Source organism: Pelodiscus sinensis, chromosome 6 (assembly GCF_049634645.1).
Source record: "Pelodiscus sinensis isolate JC-2024 chromosome 6, ASM4963464v1, whole genome shotgun sequence".
NCBI lineage: Eukaryota > Metazoa > Chordata > Testudines > Trionychidae > Pelodiscus > Pelodiscus sinensis.
Genome location: NC_134716.1, coordinates 86,683,502 through 86,706,651, shown reverse-complemented (window position 1 = coordinate 86,706,651; position 23,150 = coordinate 86,683,502). Strand labels below are relative to the sequence as shown.

The window sequence follows — 23,150 nt, the reverse complement described above, 5'->3', positions numbered from 1 at the left end:
ATAGAGTTATTAGCATTGAATTTAACGGGTCTAGTACAGACTCACTCAATCGACCCCCCAGGGGAATCGATCCCTGCAACGCCAATATCCTGGTAAGTGTGGACAAGGCCTCATTTGAGATACGGACACGTTCAGGGAGTTGAAAGCAGTTTGCAAAGTAACCACCCACAACTTCCAGCCAGGAAAGAAGGAATGTAATCCTAAAATTATTGTTTCTTTTTTTTCCCCTCCTTCAAATACACAATTAGATTCCAATATAGGTAAACCAATTATTCAGATTGTTTGGAGAGCATTTCTGAATTATGGATAATCAAGGTTTAAATTATAATTTTTCTGTATTTTTAAAAAGTGTGAAAATAGCACACCCACAGTTCCAACTTCTTAACAATTAGCAGTGATATGTAATGGTCTCACCCTTAGTTCCCTGTAAGATGCACGGTTGCCTTGTGTCTGTGCAAGAATTGGGGGGGCGGAGAGAGAGAGAGAGAGAGAGAGAGAGAAGCACTCAACCCACTGCCTAGCCTCCAGCTCAGTGGTCCAAGTCTGAACCAGACATCTTCCTGAGCCCGAAGGAAGCCATGGCCTGGCCTCAGGCCTGTCTGCTGTGACTGGAGCAGCCTGGCCCCCAGAGCCCCCCTGCTGTCAAGGAGCCGCCCATGTGGTTCATTCCTGAACTGCTGCCATCCATTCCTGGATTGCCCTCACTCCCCCTTGCTGCGATCGGAGTGGTCTGGGCAGCCAAAACTCCTTCCCAACGTGGCCCATTTAACCCAGATTTCTCCCATGTTGCAGCAGCAGCAGCTCAGCCCAGCCACCTCATCCCCAGCCCACCCCACAGCTTTCACACCCTAACCCTTAATCCTTGCTCTCTAAGCCCTTCCTCTCCAGACCACCTCAGAGCCTTCACACTCCAACACCCCAACCCATTGCCCAACCCTAAGCCCTCTAGCACACTCAGAACCCCTTTTAACCGTGCCGTATGAATGTTGTTATATGCACCAATATATAAGTGACGTGCTGCGTATTTAACCTTTTTTCTAAGTGTCCCAGCTTTCTGTTACAGGGGCAAACTGTCCCATATTTTATGGGATCATAGCACAGAACTGGCAGCAGGGAAGCAGCAAGTCGCCATGCCCTCACCCCTTTCGTTTATCCCAGTGCCTGCACGCGCCAGAGTCTCCCTTTCTGCCCCCAGCAGAAGCAGCAATGGCACTGGGGATGGGCAGCAAGAGCACCCAGGAGCAGCCCAAGCTCCGCTGCTACTACCCTGCTGCCTCCAGAGAAGGACTCCCCACTGTGCCACCATGCACTCCCACTTTACATGGGTAAATAGCAGGGCACAGTGTACCCCCCTTTATACCTGCTGTGAACCCTGCCTGGATAGACCAGAATCCCTGCTCAGCCCTGGCAGTAGGATTCCTGCTGTGAGCAGCAGTTCACCTTGCTGCCATCTCCCCTTGTGGGGCGTAAAAGAACACAGAGGGGAGGCTGGAACAGTGGCATGCCAGCCCTGTAATGGAAGAAGAATGGGGGAGAGTGGCTCCGGCTGGCCAGGTCCACTCTGTGTGCCCAGGGAAAATGGGACCTCAGCTTACCCTGTGTGAAGATGTATAATAAAGGGAGCCTGGACCACTAGCCCCGCTGGCAGGCATGTGGCAAGGGAGGCTTGATGGGCATCTCTGAATGCAGGGCATAAGGAGGAGCTGGAACCAACCCCGCGCCTAGGGGGGAAGCAGGGCAACAAGGGGGCTTGGGAGACTAGCCCAATGCACAAGTGGGCAACCTTGGAGGACCAGCCCTGTGAGCAGCAGGGATGCTCGAACCGGGGGACAGCAGGGTGGGTCAGGCCAACTCCAGGCAGCCCTCAGGCTAACATTGCACTAACGGGAGGCAGGGAGGGCTTAGGCCAGCCTAAACGTGGCTTTTGAAGGGATGGCATTCAGGCCAGGCCAGAGGTGTTCTGTTTTTCCTTTGGAAAAAATATGGTCATGCTAACTGAGAAAACACAAGCCAAATGGCATTAGAGAAATGTAGTCAGTACAGATAAAGCAAAGCAGGAAGAAACATACATATGGACATACCAAATTCACATTTTGGTCAATTTCATGGCCTTAGAATATTAAAAATAATAAATTCCATGATTTCAGTTATTTAACTAAGAAATTTCATGCTGGTGTAATAGTAGGGATCCTGACCCAAAAAGGAGTTGTGTGCGGGGGTATTGGTGGCGTTGCAAGATTATTCTAGGGGAGTTGCAGTACTTCCTCATGGCTGCTGATGGGAGCTGAGCTGCATGCCATGTTTACTTCTGCCCTACTGCTGGCAGCAACTCTGCCTTCAGAGCTGGGCTCTTAGTCAGCAGCTGCTGGTCTCTAGCTGCCTAGGTCTGAAGGAAGCAATGCAGAAGGGTGGTATGGTATGTTATTGCAACCCTTACTTCTGTGCTGCTGATAAAAGGGTGCTACCTTCATAACTGGTTGGCATATAGTGGCCAGGCACTCTCCAGCCTCTCAGCTCTGAAAGCAGTGCTGAAGGAAGGGCGGCAATACCGCAACACCCTGTCCCCCAATAATCTTGTTAAACACACACACACACACACACACACACACACACACACACACACACACACACACACACACCCACCCCCACACACACCCCCACACCCTTTTTGATCAAGGACTCCAATTTGAGGAACTCTAGTCTCCCCCATAAAATCTACATTATATAGGGTAAAAGCACACAAAAGACCATATTTCATAGTTTTTAATGCATTTTTCATGGCCGTGAATTTGGCTGGGGCCTACCTATAGGAATATTACTTAAACCCATCAACTGTGAAGATGCACAAGAGGGCCTCCCTAAAGCAGAAAATTAAAATCTAGATCAGCTAACAGCTGAGTAAGTGGAAGTTTGAAATAATAAAAACAAAGCTACTTACCTTTTTAAACATAACTAGAGAGATGACAGCAGATGCTGTGAAAAGTGCTGCTATGATTATCATCATAATGCCAACAGGAACACTCTCATTAAGACCAGTCAGAGATGAAATCCATCCACTAAAGAAAATAATGACAAACTTCATTACAATGGTGCAATACATACTTCCTTTTTAAGAAACCATTGGAACATTCTAGTTCTGTTCTGACTTGAGAAAAGTAACGGCAATTTAAAAATGTAAACGTGCTATATTTCTAAGGTGTTTTTAGAAGGTCAGTTCCTAAATAATGTAGTCTTAAAGATAGAGCAAGTCTACACTACAAACTTTAGCCAGTGCAAGTTTCATTGACAAAAAGATACCACAGTATATCACTTGTGTGTGTACATACTTGGCTTCTCACATCAGCACTGCACATACTCACCGGGAATGTGTTCAATGGACAGTGTGGTACACCATGGGTAGGTAACTCACCATTGTCCATCATAATGTATTTTGGGAAGTTTGGGCAATGCATGATGGAGAGGCAAGTCTCATGAAAAAAAAAAAATGATTGAGATAGTAGGGTCACATTCCCATCATGCATTTTTCTTTGCATCATAATGCCATTTCTGTTCCATAATTTTCATGCCTACTTTGAAAATCCCACAAAGCCACTTTAGTTGTCACGTGTCACTGTATACCGTAACTGGTGGTCACATAGAGCCTGCACTACAAGTACCAGATACACAATCCTGTTTTTTTCAGAGCTGCAAGAAGAGCTGTGGGGAACATGATAATTTCCTGAAGGACAGACTGTTGTGAGACAGAGCAAACCAACTCAAGGTTGATGGTGGCTTCACAGAACAGCTGCAAATGGCAGAGCACCATTTCTGGGCCTGATAAACAGGCACCGACTGGTGGCACTGCACCATAACACAGGCTTGGATTGATGAGCAGTGGCTGCAGAGCTTCTGGATGAACAAGGCCACATCCCTGGAACTGTGAACTGAGATCACACAAGCAGTCCACCACATGGACACCAGAGTGAGCGCTGCACTGACAATGGAGAAGCAAGTGGTGATCACATCGTAGAAACTTGTAACATTGGACTGCTACCTGTCTGTGGGGAATCATTTTGAAAAAAAATCCAGTGAGAGGGCCATTAATAATCTCCTGCTCCATAAACTCTCAGCAGTGTGCAGAACAAAGGATAGTTTTGCAACAATGATATTTCTGAACTGCAGTGGCATGATAGACAACACACGTTACCCTATTTTGGCACCAGACACCCCTCACCACAGAGCGCACAGTCAAAAAGAGCTCTTAGTTATAGTTATACAAGCACTGCTGGACATTAGCAGGGCTTGACAATTTAAGTAATTATTCACCACAGGCGAGTAGATTACAGCCCGGCACGGTGCCGCAACACAATCTGCGCATGCGCAGCGTGCTGAACTGCGCGGCTGGTGAGTGGGGCTCGCCACGGCTTGATGAGCCCTGGACATTAGCATGGGCTGATCAGGGAAGGTGCATGACACTTGCATTTTTTAAGAACACGGGACTGTTCAGAAAGTACAAACAGGGACTCACTTTCCGAACTGACAGATTACCACTGGCGATGTAAAAATTCCACCAGCAATTGCAAGGAGCCTGCCTACCCCTTGCTCTCTTGACTCAGGATGTACACCAGCCACCCAGACAGCACCAAAGAAAGATTCAAGTACCAGCTCTGCGGGTGCAAAATTACAGTTGAACATGCTTTTGGTGGATTGAAAGGGAAGTGGAGTTTACTCCCAAGAGGGGATCTTGGTAAGAAAAATATCCCAATACTTACAGCTGTCTGCTGTGTCCTGCAGAGTACCTGCGATGCAAGGGGGGAGGGGAGTTGCCATTAGGCAGGTGGGCAGAGGTGGAGCAACTGTCTGTTGAATCTGGATAGCTGCACACAAGGGGTTTTAGAAAAACTCAATGCAGAACTACACCTCTCAGGGAAGCATTGAAAGAGCACACTCACACTGCAGTGTACTGTACTCTCTCTGGGCCTGCAGTTTGGGGTTGTTAGGAAGTGTGTGATGCACTGGCTTTCAGGGTCTTGATGAACATATCTTCCTGAGTTCTCGTTTCCCTTCCTTTTCTCACTCTGGAGTGGAATCTGCCAATGCCCAAACAGCAGCAGCTACAGATAACACCCACAGAAGTACAATTGTAAGAGTAGTCACAACGGAAAGCAAAAGTTAAGATTCAGAACTCTCTTCTGGATCTGCTAAAGTTTTAACAAGCTATGTTGATGGACACTTCTGCTTCAGAGTGTTTGTGCCCAATGCCACTCACAGCTCCAGTCATGGTGAGTAAGGCATACCAGGGTCAGGGAAAAGAGAAGGGAATTGCTTGGATTCATGAAACTATGAGTGTAGGACAATGGCATTGAATGCTGGCATTTTCTAGAGATGGTGGCAATTTTTGCAGATCTCTCACTCCAGAGGGTTGCAAACACAGAGTGCACAGGTGCTAGTGGTGTGATAAAGCCACTCAGGTCACGTATGCTGCTGGCCAGTTTACTATAATGGTGCCTGCAAATGTTATTGCCTCCTGGTATGGAACTAAGAGAAAGAATTAAGGATGCTGTCCTTAGAAATGTTTAGGAGAGTGTTACAGAGTACTCAAGGCACTGCGGCGTTGAGGCATGTCCGCAGGGTGGCAGATTGAGGAAGCCCTCTGCAGAGTGATCTCAAGGAGTTGGGCCAAAAAATATAGAATAAGGTGCCGTGGATCAACAGTGCATAAGCGAAGGAAAACGGATTTCAAGTTGGGCAGACAGAGCTTGTTAAGTCTTTTTAGGTACATCTGTTTAGGAGAAGGCAACTCTGATCTCCAACCTAGGCTCTCTTCCTGCAGAGCACATGCTGGTTTGAGAAAAGAAAGAGACGTGGATTGGAACACACAAGCCAACCTCACTTAAATCCACCCACATGTGAAGGTCTCTCTCTTGACACTGAAGATTTACCTCTTTATGATAAAAGTCCTACAGCCGTGGACAAGTGATGTTGGATGCAGGCAAAACATCTAGCTACAAACCTGCATGTAGGTGGCCCAACTGTGATGGTCCTCCGTCTGCTGAACTGGAACAGCAGCAGCTCCTGCATCCTGCCCAGGTGATAAAGCAGCCCTATTTAGGGACATCACTGCTTTCTTTCAAAGAAGAAGGGGAAAGAGAAAAAAATCTAAATACAGCTTGATCCAGTTGATTCTTTTCAGTTAACTGTGATCGACTGGATATCCAATTTTGCCATCATAAGAGACGAATCAATGACTGAAAAGAAACTATGCTTTGCATCCTGGAATATACACACACTTGTTGACAATAATAATCATCATGAATGCAGGACAGAGATTGGTAGAGAACTTGCATGTTATGTCGATATTACAGCTTTAAGTGAAACATGCCAGTTCACAGAGGTTGGAGCAGACCCTTCAGATTATTGTGTGGGCTACCCTGAAGGGCATCCAAGGCAAGTGGGAGTTGGCTTTGCTATCAAGATGTCACTAGTCCCCAGCTTGAATCGCAGTCATGTGCCTTCAGTCCTTGCTTCATGACTGCAAAGCTTAGACTGAGGAAAGGTCAGTGCCTTGTACTTGTTCATGTACATGCACCCACTTTGCCTGCTCCAGACGATGAAAAGGAGGCTTTCTACAATAACCTGAATTCACTGATTTCTTCAGTACTTTTTAAATCCAAGCTATATATACGTGGTGATCTTAATTTTGGAGATGGTCAGGACTGCATGACATGGCCAGAGGTGCTTGGATATGATATTAGAAGCAAGAATGCAAATGGCACTTCTTCAAAGCAAGCTCATGCTGCGTGCAGGTATTTGCCAGCACTTTTTTCCAACGGGCAAACAAACACAAAGCAATTTGGATGCACCTTGGTCTAAGCATTGGGATATGACTGACTACTTCATTACAAAACAAAGAGATGTTTCTGATGTTTTGACTTGTGCAACGCTTGGCACTGGCTCCCTGTCTGCATGGTACACAGTGTCATCTCCTTGAGACTTTGCAAAAACTTGATCATTCTGCTGTATGCTGGAAAACATTGGATGTAAGTAAACTTGAGATGCCTGGTACAAGCACTGTTTCAACTCAGTCTTGAGGATTAGTCATCAACGATGAAGGTCCAGAGCAGCCATCTGCTACTTAGGAGGACTGGGTTAACATCAAGAAAACAACCTACAAAACTGCTGGAAATTTTGGAAATTCTGGGTTTCCAAAAACGCATGGACTGGTTTGATGACAAGGACAAATATGCCCAAGCTCTTCTTGATAAGAAGCCTGTGACACTCCTGGCCTGGATCAACGATAAAGAGAATACCTCCAGAAAATCAGCATACATTCAAGATAAGCAGAAGGCATAAATCAAACTGACAAATGAAAAAGTACTGGTGGAAATGTAAAGTCATCAAACTTCAAAATGCAAATGACAGACATGTTTTTAAAGCATTCTATGATGGGCTGCAGGCAGTCGATGGGCCAGGTATTGCTGGCGCTACACCAGTGAACTCTGGTGTTAGCAACACTCGGATTACAGATTTAGTGCTAAAATCCTCGACTGTTGGGCTGAACATTTTTGCAATGTATTAAACCAGACATCAATTTTCGACAGCACCATTCTTGAAAAGATTCTTCAGTGGGCTAATGATTCACAGATGGTTATACTGCCAACTCTTGATCAGGTACAAAAAGCTGTCAAACAAATGAAAACTGAAAAGGCACCTGGCCATGATGCAATCCCATCAGAGATTTATAAAGTTGATTGTGGCTAGCTGATGTACCATCTCACCAGTTTAACATCATTTGGGAAAGAGCAAATCCCCCAGGACTTCAAACAAGTCCTGATTTTTCTCATATATAAGAGAAAAAGTGACTGTGCATGCTATGATGACCACTGGGGTATCTCACTGTTGCCTATAGTTGGTAAGGTCCTAGCCCACATCCTCTACAATTGTCTGCCATTACATGTGTTCACAAATGGCATAATTCCTGAAAGTAAGTATGGATTTCATACCAGTTGAGGCACTGCTGACATGATATTCATAGCCAGCCAGATACAAGAAAGCGTAGAGAGCAACATGAAGATCTTTAAGTGATTTTCATTGACCTGACCAAGGCATATGACACAGTCAACAGAAATGGGCTTAGGAAGGTAACTGGATGAATTGGATATCCTGAAAAAATTATCAATGTAGTTCAGTCCTCTCATGGTGGTAAGGTGGATCACATCCTTAAAAATGGAGAGACATCAGAACCTTTTTAAGTATCAAATGGTATAAAGCAAGGATATGTCCTTGCTCCTCTCCTGTTCAGCATCTACTTTTCAATTATGCTGTTCATTGCTTTTAAGGACTGTGCACTAGGCACACCTATTCAGTCCGAATGGCTGGTAACATTTCCAACCGCCAGAGACTTCAGACACCCACCGAAGTGTTCAACATAACTATCCATGACTTCCTGTTTGCTGATGACTGTGCACGGTTGTCTCGTTCAGTCGAGGATGCACAGGAGCTTTGAGTATTTTACTACTTCTGCTCACCATGTTGGACTTGCTGTGAGCCTCAAGACAGAGGTTATGTCTCAGTATGTTTGGAAAGAGCCCAGTACTCCAGTGATCACTGCTACTGATACAATTCTTAAGGCTGTTCATAAGTTTTGATATCTTGGAAGTGTACTGTCCTCCAGCATAAATGCTGATGACAATGTATCTGCTCGACTACCAAAGCCAGCACTGCCTTTGGAAGATTGACTAAGCACTTTTGGAATGACCATGATGTTAAACTACAACGAAAGTATTGGTCTATAAGACAGTTGTCCTGAATATCCTGCTATATGGCTCAGATTCATGGACTCTATAATGCCATCATGTTTTGAAACTCAGTAAGTTCCCTATGCACTGCCTCAGAAAGAGTGAATGTGAATTGGTGGGACAAAATTAGTAACAGAGATCCTTAAGCTGAGTGGTGTCATAGGAATGGAAGCAATGCTTATGAACAAACAGTTCTGGTGGACTGGTCATGTTATGAGGATGGATGGACCGAAGATGGACTTCTATCGTCAGCTTGTTCACAGAAAGCACTCTATTGGTGGTCAATATAAGCGTTCTAAAGATATCTTAAAGGCCAGCTAAGTCATGCAGCATATCTGCCAGTGATCTGGAAATTATAACTGAAGACAAAGTGTTCTGGCAGCAAACTATTGTACAGGCTCTCAAACACTTGGAGAATCAATGTACCCAAAGATTACAAGAAAAGAATAGCATCCAAAAAGAAAGAATACCACCCGCAGAAGGTGGATTTTTATGTGACATCTGTAACTGGATTTGCCAATCAAGGATTGGCTTAGTCGCTCACCAATGATGTCATAGAAAATGAGATCCATCAATCAACAGCTCAGTCTAGTCTGTAAATACTCAAGACAAGTTTCATTGAGATTGCTCAGGATGATTCAAGGAGGTGCCTGTGAATATCAATTGTTCACACACCTCTTTCCCTGTGCCCCCCCAGGCTGAGTCTATACAGGAATGGAAAGCAGACAGGAGTTGCTATCTTGTCTATATTGACGAAATTAAGGAAAAATCAATAGCTGTGTCTACTAAGTTGGGGACACCACCGGAAATCAATTTATCCACTCATCCAAGCTTCCATCCCTTGCATCAGGCTCACCCAAGATAAATAAAATATTCTTTATTCTCTGATCAATAAGATGTGTTTTTTTAAAACACCAGATTATTTAACTGAATCGTGTTAAATTGTTTGCAGGATTATAGTTTAAGAAACATCTAAGGCAGGTAAGCTTAACTGTATGCAGCACTACCTGCACCACTTATTATATAGATCAAAATCCACTTTGGCACTATTGTCACAACTGGTTTTCACAAACTGAGGGGGGAGGGAAGAAAGCCAAGAGACATACCTACATATACATATACCCACAGATATTCTCAAATGCAAGTGTTACTCAATCACTGTGTCATCCCAACAACCTTAATTCTTCTCTGCCATTGTTGATGTGAAATTATTGGATTAATCTCACACAAACAATGACCACTGTTTTCACTTTTTGGTAAATACACAGAACTTCAACTGTTAAGATGAAATTTTCCATGCCAGTGTCTATATACTCAGCAGATTTGGGGGTGGGGGAGAGCTGAGAGGGAGGACTTTCAGCAACTATCTTCAGTCTTAATTTCAGTATTTCCTAACTCTGAAATGTTCAACTTTACAATGTTAACATTCTTTCAGTGTAGTTTTTAAAATTAATACAATGTGCATGTAAAGTGTCCATGTTTTGGGTGATGTATTCGAGCATGATGGCTAATTATAGTACTAACCAAACTTATCTTTTTTTTCCAGGATTCTCACTCTTGGAAAATAAGTGGCTTAAAAATCACTCATAATAAAAATAAAACACTGCAACATTGTACAAAAGCAGACAGTAACCAGAACATGGAAAAGATGAAAAGAGAGGCTTAAGTGGAGGGTGGGGGCATGGAGGAGAAAGAGGCATAAAATGTGTCCACAGAAAGAGGGGCAAGGAAAAAAAATATTCTCACGAACAGAACCTCAAGAATGATTTATCTTTAAAGATTGGCCCCTCAAGAGACATCTGAAAAGCAAACAAACCTCAGATTCTGTAGCACAAAGAAGGAATAAGAATTTTCTCCTTATAATCTAAATTTAAACTACCAATGTTTTATCTGCCTTGAGATTTTCAGCAAAGACTGCTTTGCTCGAATGAGTAAGAGCAGTAACATGAACCAAATGAAGGTTTGCCAGATCCTAGCTTAAGAAATGCATTGTCAGTCAGTCATTTAGGGTGTGTCTAAACTACATGGCTCCATCAATGGAGCCATGTAGATTAGGCTGATTGGCACAGGGAAATGAAGCCGCGATTTAAATAATCGCGGCTTCATTTAAATTTAAATGGCTGCCGCGCTCTGCCGACCAGCTGATGATCAGCTGTTTGTCGGCAGATCGGGGCAGTCTGGATGCGCCGCTGTCGACAAGGAAGGCATACCTGCGCCGGTTGACAAAGCCTTCCTTGTCGACAGCGGCGCAGCCAGACTGCCCCGATCTGCCGACAAACAGCTGATCATCAGCTGGTCGGCAGAGCGCGGCAGCCATTTAAATTTAAATGAAGCTGCGATTATTTAAATCGCGGCTTCATTTCCCTGTGCCAATCAGCCTAATCTACATGGCTCCATCAACGGAGCCATGTAGTTTAGACACACCCTTAGATATGAACAATCTCTACTGAAAATAGTAGATGTAGCTGAAGAACAAAGACATTTGTGAGAAGTGCACTTGATTCTGATAGGACATGTGTAGCTTCTTCAGCCCATTCAATTAACCTGGCATTAAAACAATTGCTAGCCTGTTCAAGACAACCAAATTTAGGTCAGCAAGGCAGAGACAAATCACAGCTGCTACCAGTACAGAAATTGGTTTCCGCAAAGCCCTGTTCTTAGCAAGACGAGCAACTGATGTTTCAATGGCAACTGTTCTTAGTCAACCAACAGAACATGTGCCTAAGTCCCTCTTCTGTGCAGATGGAACAATGAGAAGAACCGACAAAACTAATTTAAGTCATCAACTGGGAGCTCAAGCAGAAACACTGCAAAAGCTAAGAACATGCAACAAAGAAACCACCGTCTATATCAGAAACATGGACGTAGAAAAATTCCATACATTTCATGAACTAGCTGAGTTCTTGAGGCAGGTCCTAAAAGGATGTGACAAAGCTAATTCTATAACTGAAGTCTGACCAATATCACAACAGCAATACTGTGAAAACTGCAGAAAAACAGCATCAGAAGGATTTTAAGGTTGGATGCAAGAAATATCAGGTGACTAATGGATGCCCTGTGCCTCCATGGAAAGAAATTTCTAAACATAACATCCAACAAGCAGTCAATGGAAAGATTTCTCTGTGAATATATGATTCAAAATGCACCTGAGATTATAGCAGTACACCCCACATAAAAACTCCTCTGGAGGCTTATTCAGAAGTAAAATAGAAAAGTTTATCCCCAGTGGAGGTGTTGAAGAAACACACACAGCGCTCAAAAGGAAGTGGACACAAGGATGCTACTGTATGTGCCAATATGGTTTTTGGGTCCCTTGGTGTCAAAGGAGTCTTAAGATTAGGTCACCTAACAGATGTTTTGGTCCTTAATGAAACAAGCACCACTACCAGTGCAACTGAAAAGCATCATATCATATATACCTGTGCACACAACGTGCAACACACACTTCTCACTTCTGCAACAGAACTCTTGTACATGCATGATCTGGTTGGAACTATCATCTCTATTTGGTATTGGGGAAAAGATGTATAATGTTGTCAAAACACTTCAGAAATCTTGCCAAAGCAGGAGAATGACAGACAATCCAGAATATTTGCTGCAAGGAAATTAGCAACAATGCAGAATTACCAGAGCAAGAAAGAAAAGGACACTCGCAGAGTTCTGAATTGCTTGCCCCTCAATAAAGCCATCAGAAAGGACAAGACACTAGCCAAATTCCCACCAAGTAAGTACAGTTTTGAAGAGCATGCAAACAAAGATCTCATGTCTTTTCATATTGGAAATCCAGATTTTGTATCACCATTGCAACACAAATAGAAAAATGTGGATGATAAACTGGTTCCTGTATTCCTCAAGAACCCAATGACACCTGAGCTTTCCACAAGTCCTTATTTTTGCCTGGACCATTAGGGGTTGCTGCTCCATCAACTGGGGTTGTAGCCAGAACAATCTTCCCTAGACAGAATTGTATATACTAAGGCAATGAACACCCTGGAGACCTACACACTTCTCAGTTATCTTGTTTATTACTAATCTCTATGACGATTAAAAATATCACTAGCCTTAGTAAGCTTCAATTACACTTGTACAAATGTACGATTTTGTTTTACCTTTTAGATTGTTGATTTGCAGTCCAATTTAGGTTTTCTAATACATGTCATTAAACTAACCAATACAAATATTTCAAAGTGGTCATTTAACATGATGTAATTGTTGACATCCATGTCTATTGTAACAGCATTAGGGAAGTTTACTTACCTTGTGCCGTAACTGGAGTTCTTCAAGATGTGTCAGCACTGCTGTGTACATGGCATGGAAATCTTTGTTAGCAGTCCCCAGGGCGCTGGTGTGTGCTGCGCTATTAAGCAATCGCTTAGATTGACAGACACATGCCGGCAACTGTTTCCTCTGTTCCTTCTCTACGCTAGACTGTGATAGCCCAGAGCAGAGGGGAGGAGGGCAGGTGTGGCGCACCCACAGGGACACATCTTAAAGAACTCCAGTTACTACACAAAGTGAGTAACCTTCCCTCCATCCCTGGGGGTGCTCCACTTAGGTGACTATGCAGCAGTGTTCCTGCTTGGTGGTGAGTGTTCCGTGATGCAGGACTGGATGTAGTACAGGACTGTACATCCAAATCTAGTGCCGGAGTCCTGAAAGGTCTGAATTGTGTAATGTTGTGCAAAAGCACTGGCCGAAGCCCATGTTGCTGCTCTATAGATAATGTCTATGGGTAGAAGGAAAGCAGTCATGGTAGATACTGCTCTTGTGGAGTGTGTCTGTATAACTGTCAGTGGATGTCTGTGCTGTAGTTGGCTTACAGTAATTCCTCATTTAATATGTGCTCACTTAACACGTTTTCACGATAGCACAATTTTTTTTAGGGAACATTTTTTGAATTACATGACCGTCCCCAGAATAAGACAATTTCCCCAGCCGGCCCATTGCCGGGGGCTGCGCGGGGCTTCCCCCGCCTCCCTGCAAAGCGGCAGAGGGTTCACCACTTGCCACGCCATTCCCCGCTGACTCCCCCTCGCCGGACGCCTTGCCCCCTCACCTCTGCCCCTGCTTGCAGGTCGGCGGCTGGGTTTCCCGAGCCGGCCTATCGCTGGCGGCTGCACGGGGTTTCCCCCGCCTCCCTGCAAAGCAGCAGCAGGTTTGCCTCTCGCTGCGCCATTCTCCAGTGACCCCCCCCCCCCCCCATTGCCAGACGCAGTGCGGGTCCCAGCAGATCCGTCACAGGGGCATACTCCCAACCCAGTCCCCCTCCCCTCTCCTCCCTTCCCTTCCCTTTCCCAGAGCCAAATAGCTCCCTTCCCTGCTGTAACCCAGTCCCCTTTCTCCCACAACCTTATGTCCCGGTCCTAACAGACTCCACCACTTGAAACGCAACCCCCACCTTTTCCATTATTTTCAATGGGAAAATTGACCCCATATAACATGTTTTCACTTAACGCGATCATTTTCTGAAACATATCTATAGTGTTAAATGAGGAATTACTGCACTTGCAAAACGCATGTAGAAATCCATTTGGATATTCGCTGTTTGGAGACAGGCTGACCTCTGGACCTGTCCGCGCAAGACAAGAATAGTCTGGGTGTTCTTTGGAAGTCATTTGTGCATTCCAGGAAAAAGGCGAATGCCCTGTGTACATCCAACGTGTACAGCACTGTCTGGTTGCTGTCCTCGCGGTTTCAGGAAGAACACAGGTAGGTATATTGGCTTGTTACTATGGCGTGAGGTAGATATTTTGGGGAAGAATTTCAGGTGGGTTTTAAGGACAACCTCGTCTTTATGAAACATGGTGTACAGTGGGTCTGCCATGAGTGCCGCTAGCTCTCCCACTCTCCTGGCTGATGTTGTCACAATGAGAAAGGCTACCTTTATCAATAGGTGTAGTAGCGAGCAGGTTCCAAGTGGCTTGAAAGGCAGTCTCATCCTTGAGTTCAGCACAAGGTTCAGATCCTATGATGGCACTGGATCTCTATGCAGTGGATACAGGTTCCTTATCCCTTTCCAAAATCTCTTAATGCACGAGTGGGAAAAAACAGAATACCCTTGTATGAGTGGGTGAATCGCTAATATAGCTGCTAAATGTAAATTGATGGAATAATTGATAATCCGGTGTTCTGCTGCTGAAGGATATATTCTAGTACATCTGATATCCCTGCCTTGTGTGGATCCCATGCATTAGCCGAATTCCAGGCTGCAAATTTGGCCCACTTCTGCAGGTAAGTTTGTCTCGTAGTGGGTCTCCTGGAATTAATTAGGTTGTCTCTGACCTTTCAAGACAGGGCTAGCTCTGTGTGAGAGCCAATGAGCATCCAGGCTCGCAGGTTTAGTGTAGCCTGGGGTGTTATACACGCCCCTTCTCTTGAGTCAAGAGAGCTCGTACCGGGGGAAACTTGTACAGCTGATGTATGTTGAGTTGAAATATGGTAGGGTACCAAATTTGTCTCGGCCAATTGGGGGCTACAAGTATGACTCTTGCTGCGTCCTATAATTACCTTTTGATTTATGAGAAGTATAGGTGGAAATAAATGCACACGCCAGTGGGAAATACCAGTATATTGCAAACACATCTCTGAGAGATCGCGGTCCAATGCCCGTCCTGGAACAATACTGGGGACACTTGGAATTGATGTACGTTGCAAACAAGTCTACAACCAGGTATCCCCATCTCCTGAAAAGGTTGTTTATGATGGATTTGTTGATTTCTCATTCATGGTTCTGTAGGAATTGTCTGCTGAGGGCATTTGCTAGTACACTGTCCTTGCCTGGGAAATGTATCGCGATAGGTGTGACACTGTGTATAAATACACCATCACCATAGTTTCATTGCTTCTGCACATAAGGCAGCGAGTTCTCGCTCACCCTTGCCTGTTTAAATACTATGTCATTGAGGTACTATCCGACATTATTCTTACGGTTTTGTCTCGTATATGTGTGTGAGCAGTTGAGAGCATGCCCTCCTCACTGCTCTAAGTTCCAACACACTGATGTGAAGTCGGAACTCTTCATGTGTTCATCGTCCCTGTAATATCATACTCCCCATGTGGGCTCCCCATCCCAGCAGGGACGTGTCTGTCGTGATAGTGATGAACGGTGTCGACATCTAGAATGGAAGTCCTATGCAGATGTTGTTTATGTCTGTCCACCAATTGAGGGTGTTTTTGAACTGCCTGGTCATGTGGATTGTCTGGTGGAGCAGATGGTGCCTGGGACGATATACAGAGTATAGCCGTTACTGGAATAGCCACATAGGTAGTCGGGCGTTCAGGACTACAGACATGGACGCTGCCATGTGTCCTAGTATTTGCAGTCATGTACGTGCCGTGTGTGCACAACTATGTATGGACACGATCAAATAGCACATTCTTGACCATCTGTGGGTTGGCAATGAGGCTATGCCTTGAGTGCGGTCCAACTGTGCCCCTATAAACTCTAGGGTCTGGGTAGGAGTGAGGGTGCACTTTTCCAAATTCAGTAGAAGCCCGAGTGTGTCAAACAACATTCCTGTTGACTCCAGTGATTGTTTCGTGTTGCCAGATAAGGACACCATGATCAAACAATCGTCGAGATACAGAAATATGTTTTTTTCTTTGCAGATGTGTGGCTACCATGGACATGACTTTGGAAAAGACTCTGAGTGCAATGGACAGCCTGAAGGAGAGCACCCTGTTCTGATAGTGTAAGTCCTTAATGGTGAACTTGAGAAATCGTCTATGCACTGGGTGAACTGATACATGAAAATATATGTCCTTGAGGTCATATATAGCTAGCCATGCTCCTTTCTCGAAGGCAGGTATGATCTTTGCCAGCGTGATCATCTTGAACTGTTGATACTTGATGAACTGGTTGAGTCCACAGAGGTCTAAGATAGGCTTCCACTCTCCCAATTTCTTGACAGTTAGAAAGTATCGGGAATAAAATCCCTTTCCTCTGTAGCAGCTGGGTACCTCCTCTATAGCGCCTAGTTTTAGGAGGTGCTGCACTTCTTCCAGGAGGACCAACTTGTGAGAGAGGTCCCTGAAGAGGGAGAGGAGTGGGTTAGTGGAACTGCTGTGAATGGTATGCAGTATCTGGTTTGTATTATTTCTAGGACCCATTGGTCCGAGGTGATGGTTTTCCATGCCAGGCAGAATGTGGCAAGTCTGTTTCCGAATATTTGTTTGCTTGGTTGTACCCGCCCTGGAGAATCAGGGGCTTTTGTACCCTCAACCAAATCTTCAAATTTGCTGACGTGAGGTGGACGCTTGGGTTGATGACTGCTCACTTGACTGTCTTTGTCGAGTTTGTCATGCTCCTCTAGTTCCCCTAGGGCCTTGCTGTTGTGTATACCCTGGCACTCTGAACCTTTGGTTATATTGTTTGTATTGTTTTCTACAGGCGCCAGGCGGCTGAATTCCTAGGGTGCAGAGTGTCACCCTAGAGTTCTGTGACGTGTGGAGCACTGAGTTTGTTGCCTCTGCAAAAAGCTTATCACCCTTAAATAGGAGATCCTCGATGTTCGATTGAACCTCCCGGGGGAACCCCGACAGCTGCAGCCATGACATCCGTCACATCACTACTGCAGATGCCTTCAATCTGGCCACTATGTCCACTGCATCTAATGCTGCCTGTAGAGTTGTTCGAGAAGTCAATGAGCCTTCTCTGATATTTGATTCAAACTGTTCCCTCACATCCTCTGGTCTATACTGAATAAAGGAATTGAATGTTGTGTGAGTATTTTGCTAGTAAAGCCACACAGATGGCAATTCTCAGCTGGAGGGAGGCTAATGAGTAGGCTATCTTCCCCATCACATCCAGTCTTTGTCTCTCTTTATTGTGACTTGGTGTTCTGGGGTACTGTTGTTGCTTCCCCCTCTGATTGGCTGCTTCAACCACTAATGAATTAGGAGAAGGGTGAAAAGAGGAATTCAACCTATGTGGGGGCAACATAGTATTTATCTAGTTTTTTTCCATGTTGGAGGCACAGCATTCCCCACTGCTTTGCAACTTACCAGCTTTCTTGCTCCTCAGCGGTACCATGTTTTTCACTGGTGCCATGTTACTATGTGGAGAGCTTGAAGCACGGCCAGCAGCTCCATGCTTCATATTAAGGTCATGGTTTTTCTTTAAGCTGGATCCTCTGTCCCACTTTTGAGAGTCTTGCCTAGTGGTGTTTATCAGCCTCTTTTGCCTTTTTGTTAGAGGCTGAGGCTCAGCAGGGGACCGGGAGCGTTTTGTACTCAGCTCTGGGTACTGCTCTCTAGCACATCCCCGCAAGGGTGCGCTCCTCCTGCCCTCCTCCCCAAGGGAGGGGGAATGAGGCTGACACTCAGCCATGTTGTGGTCCAAAAATAATAGTCTTCTTTGTAGGTCTCTAGCCTTCTTAGAGTGTGGAGTGAGCTTTTGACAGTGCAGGCAGTGACTGATAGGATGGGCAGGGAAGACACTCCTCATATCTGTCTGCTGCTGCAATTGCTGTTCCATACCCTGTGCACCTTTTAAAGCCCAGTGGTGCAGGCATGACAGGTTTTTTTCCCTGTTTGTGCTCTCTTTCAGGCGAAGCGCCCACATGCTGCTTCATTTGCTTTTCTTTCTGTTGTTATCCTTTTCCTTCCTCCCACCCCTTTTTTCCTCTTGATGCTGTTAGGGAAACTAAGTGCGACCGATGCCAGTGGCAGTTAAGAAGTAACTGATGGAATGGTCGCCAGCGCATGTCTGTGAATCTGGGAGATTGCGCAATAGCGTAGCATGCGCCAGCGGCCAGGGGACTACTAACAAAGATCTCCGGACTGCGTGCACAGCGGCACTGACACACCTAAGTGGAGCACCCACAGGGACCCCCGAAGAAGAACTTGACAGCTCTACATGATATTTCATTTTACATTCAACATAATAAACTTTCAAAATATATGCATGTATGTAGAGAGGGTTCATTATGTCAACCAAATGAGTCATGTCTGCCATTCACATAAACATCTTTTCCACTTGCATATGAACTTTGGATACTTCTGGGGATCCTCCTAATTGGAAATTGCCTCTGGACTACCTCCAGGCCAGCAAAACCCAGAGTACTGTTGCACTGAGGGGACCTCACAGTCCATAAAGGTTGATTTACATGCAGACTTGGCATGGCTATTGTGAATAATACCAAAGCCCTGCCAGCATTTGTAGCTCGATCCAAGTTGACTCTCACTAGTTTCAACATATTCTGGGTCAGGCTAACATCCTGGATCCTGCTGAGGTAGGAAGATCTCAGGTTGAGCCCTGTCTAACTCCCATGTATTCCAGCTGTCCACCAGAGACAAGCAAGAGGTGGCTTTATGCAGTTTGTCATGACTCAATTACTTCAGAGCCTTAGTTTTATTCCCAATAAAGGGGAAATCACATACATAAACAGAGTTGATATAATATTTGAGTAGAACTGCTATGAAACTGGGACAGTTAGGAGCTTAGGGTAAAAGATAACACTCTGGCATCCCTAATACTGGGAATACCTACCTATCCAAATGACCTTGGGCTGGATTTTTTTTTCCATAATAAGGGACATTGTAAAATGCTATCTGGCATCTCGTCACCAAAATATAAGATCAAAACATTACCTACTAAATAACTGCTCTGCATACATCTACTGTCTTTTACACTATTTTATTGTAATTTAAAACACTAGTTTATTCTTTGATAGTTACACAAAACTGAATGAAGCTAATCACTCACCAGTTACCCCATCCTTGAAATCCTGCAGCCTGGAGTACATGTACAGCAAATTGACAGATATACACAAAGAAGAACACAAAGAATCTGAAAGAACTGTCACTCCTAAAAGAGAAAACATTAAAGAAGCTGGTCATAAGGTTAAAAGCATATTAAAATACAGTATTGAAGTAACTTTTTCTATAGACCATCTTTAACGCCAAATGATAACTTTTTATATCTACATGGGGTTTTACTCTGTAAAGTGATTATGTAAAAACGTTATCTTAATTCAACATATCTGCTTCTCTGTATTCAGAATCATAGAAATGGAAGGGCTGGACATCAAGAGGTCCTCAAGTCCAGCCCCCTGCACTGAGGCAGGACCAAGTAACTCTAAAGCAGTGGTTGTCAAACTTTTTTTCTCATGATCCACTTAAAAAAAATAATTTATGCCTGCAACCCAATAATTATATCTGAGCCCCCCTCCCCCCAATCCAAGCCCCACACGCAGCTGCCAGGGAGCTCCCCCGCCCCCCCACACGCACCCTATGGAGCTCCAACTGTGGACCCAGCACTCCACATCCTATGACCCACTAGTGGGTCATGATACTAAGTTTGGGAATCACTGCTCTAAACCATCCCTGACAGCTATTTGTCTAGTCTGTTCTTGAAATATTCCAATGACAGTGATTTTACAACCCCCTTTGGAAGCCTATTCCAGTGCTTAACTATCCTTATAGCTAGTTTTTCCTAATATCCAACCTAAACCTTCTTTGCTACAGTTTATGCTGATTACTTCTAGTCCTGCCATCTGTGGACACACAGAGAACAACCTTTTATAACAGTTTATTGGAAGATCATTATGAGCCCCCCCCCACACACAACTTTAGTCTTTTCTATAACTAAACATGCTAGGGCTGTAAGCGACTAGTCAAGTGACTCCTCAACTAGTTGCTTCAACCTCCCTTGCTGCCTCTATCAGAAGCAGCAAGGATAGAGGCAGCAAGGGGAGGGGGCAGGAGCCACAGCAAGGTTAGCTTCCAGGAGGGGGGGCCGCTAACCCTGTTGTGACTCTGCCATTTCTCCCCTTACGACTAATTGAGCAGTTGATGCCAATTCCACTGACTACTCAATTAGATGATTAAACACAATTTAACTTCCATAAAACATGCCTGTTTCTAAGCCTTTTCTCAATTTTGCTGTTCTCCTCCTGACCCTCTCCAGCTTGTCCAATTCTTTCCTAACATGTGTAGTCTAGAACAGGCTAGAGTACTCCCGCTAAAGCCTTGCTAGTGCCAAGTAAAGAGGACAATTAATGTGTCTTACATTCATTCACCACTCACATTAATACATCCTAGAGTAAAAGCCCTGTTTGTAATTGCATCACATTCTTGACTCTTAATTTGTGATTCACCATAACCCCCAGATCCTTTTCAGTAGTACTACTACTTAGCTAGTTATTCTCCATCGATGTGTGCATTTGATTTTTCCTTCTAAAAGTAGTACTACTTACACTTATCTTTATTGAATTTCATCTTGTTGATTTCATACCAATTCTCCAATTTATCAAGGTTGTTTTTAATTCTAATCCTATCCTACAAAGTAGTAGCAACCTTTCCCAGCTTGGTGTCATCAGCAAACTTCATAAGCATATGCTCCACTCCATTTTCCATATCATTAACGAAAATACTGACTAGTACCAGACCAAAGGCAGACTGCCCTAGGACCCCGCTATGTACATATACAGAATCACTGCTGACTAGTCTTTGTGTAAAATCTTTCAAGCAATTGTGCATCCACCTTGTAATTTCATGCATCTAAACCAGCGGTTTTCAAAATTTTCTTCTTGAAAAAAAATAATTTTTTTTTTACTTGAGTGCAGACTTGGGGGCAGCCAGGAATGAGGGACAGAGGAGAGGGCTCTGGTTTGGGGGAGGAGGGTATCAGGGCGAGGGGTTAGTGGTCATAGTGTGCATGGGCTTACTTTCAGCAGCTCCTGATCAGTGGCACAGTTGGGGCGCTATGGCAGACTTCCTGCCTATCCTGGCACTGCAGACCCCCATTGTGCCCTGGCCAGCAGCAGGTATGGCTCCCAGGCAAAGGCACACAGGTACAGACCCTCCCTCCAATTCCCATTGGCCAATGGGAGTGTGGAGCCAGTGCTTAGTGTAGGGGCAGCGCACTGAGGGCCTCATGGCCTCCCCATCTAGGAGCCAGTCTGCTGCTGGCCACTTCCAAGCACAGCATGGTCCACAGTGCCAAGATAGGCAGGAAGTCTGCCATAGCATGCCCACTAGTCACTGGGTCACCCTATAGCAAAGTAACCCTTTGCTGGGTTGCAACACAGTTTGGAAACCACTGATCTAGACCACATTTCCATGGTTTGCTTATGAGAATGCCATATGGAACTTATCAAAGGCCTTACTGAAAAAAATCAAGACATTTCACACCGTTATAGCTTCAGGCCCACTAGGTCAGTAATCCTCTCAAAAAAACAAAAGAAGTTAATTTGGCATGATTTGCAACACATCCATGCTGGCTATTCCTTTATAACCTTATCATCCTCTAGATGCTTTCACCTTGTTTAACAATTTGCTCTGGTATCTTTCCAGGTATCAAAGTCACGCTGACTCGTCCATAGGTCTTCTTTGCACCCCTTTTAAAAACAAGTACTACGTTTGTACTTCTCAAGTCCTCTGAGACCTCATGCATCCTCAATGAATTTGGCAGTGAGATCACTTCAGCTTCAGCTAATACCTTAAGTAAACTATAAGATGAATTTCACCACGCCACACCATGCCAACTTGAATACATATAATTTATGTAAATGGTCTTATCCTGTTTTGGTTTGTATTTCTTTCTCCTGGTTATTAATAGTGTGTTGTGTTGAGTATCAGGTCACCTAAACATTTATTGCCTTTTATATTCCTTTCTAATTGTAAGTCATTGTGCCTTAGCACATTCTGATTTTGTGCCTCTACGCTTGTTCTACTCTTTTCTATTCATCCTTGGCAATTTATTAATGCTGCCACTTTTTGTACGACCATAAAAAGTTTTAATTTTTTGGTAACTGAAAAGCTTCTGATAGAGTCATATTGGATGGCCTCTTACTAATCTTCCTCTATTGGCATAGTTTGCAGTTGTGCCTTTTGTACTGTCTGCTTTAGATACTGCCAGCTCTCGTGAACTCCTATGTCCCAAAGACGTCTTCCCATACGACCTTATCTACCAGTCTTCTGCATGCCTTAAAAGTCTGATTTTAAAAATCCATTGTCCTTATTCTGCTGCTCTCACTCCTTCCTTTTCTTAAAATCATGAACACTTCACCCACATTGCCTTCAACTTTAAGACTACCTTCAATCTTTTGGCCTTGTTTACGCTTGCGGCAGCGTGTTGGGTATGCATAACTACATGTCACAGTAAAAAGCAAGCTGAGTCCAGAATGTGTTGAGTAGCTACATGTGGCAGTAATAGGCACTGGCAGGTGGGAAAGAGAAGATAAATGTTCCATAACAGAAATGCAGCAGACCACTGCACTACTAAAAATAGCAGTGTAGATATGGGAGACCTGTTGGTGTATCGAGAACCATGTCTGGTATATACTCTAGGCTTCTGGCACATCAATATTCTGCTTGCCAAGGCACTGCATTATCATCTATACTGCTATACATACACCCAATCTTAGCAGG

At 44.5% G+C, this 23,150-nt stretch overlaps 1 protein-coding gene across 1 annotated transcript in view; it reads right to left on the bottom strand.

Annotated features, from left to right (window-relative positions):
* SCAMP1 (secretory carrier membrane protein 1) overlaps positions 1–23,150 on the bottom strand; it is an 87,374-nt gene that overhangs the window by 8,267 nt on the left and 55,957 nt on the right. The window contains exons 7-8 of the mRNA XM_006119131.4: positions 19,483–19,584; positions 2,939–3,056 (exon numbers count right to left, since the gene is read on the bottom strand). Of these exons, the coding sequence (XP_006119193.3) occupies positions 2,939–3,056; positions 19,483–19,584 (220 nt within the window). The remainder of the gene's footprint in view (positions 1–2,938; positions 3,057–19,482; positions 19,585–23,150) is intronic.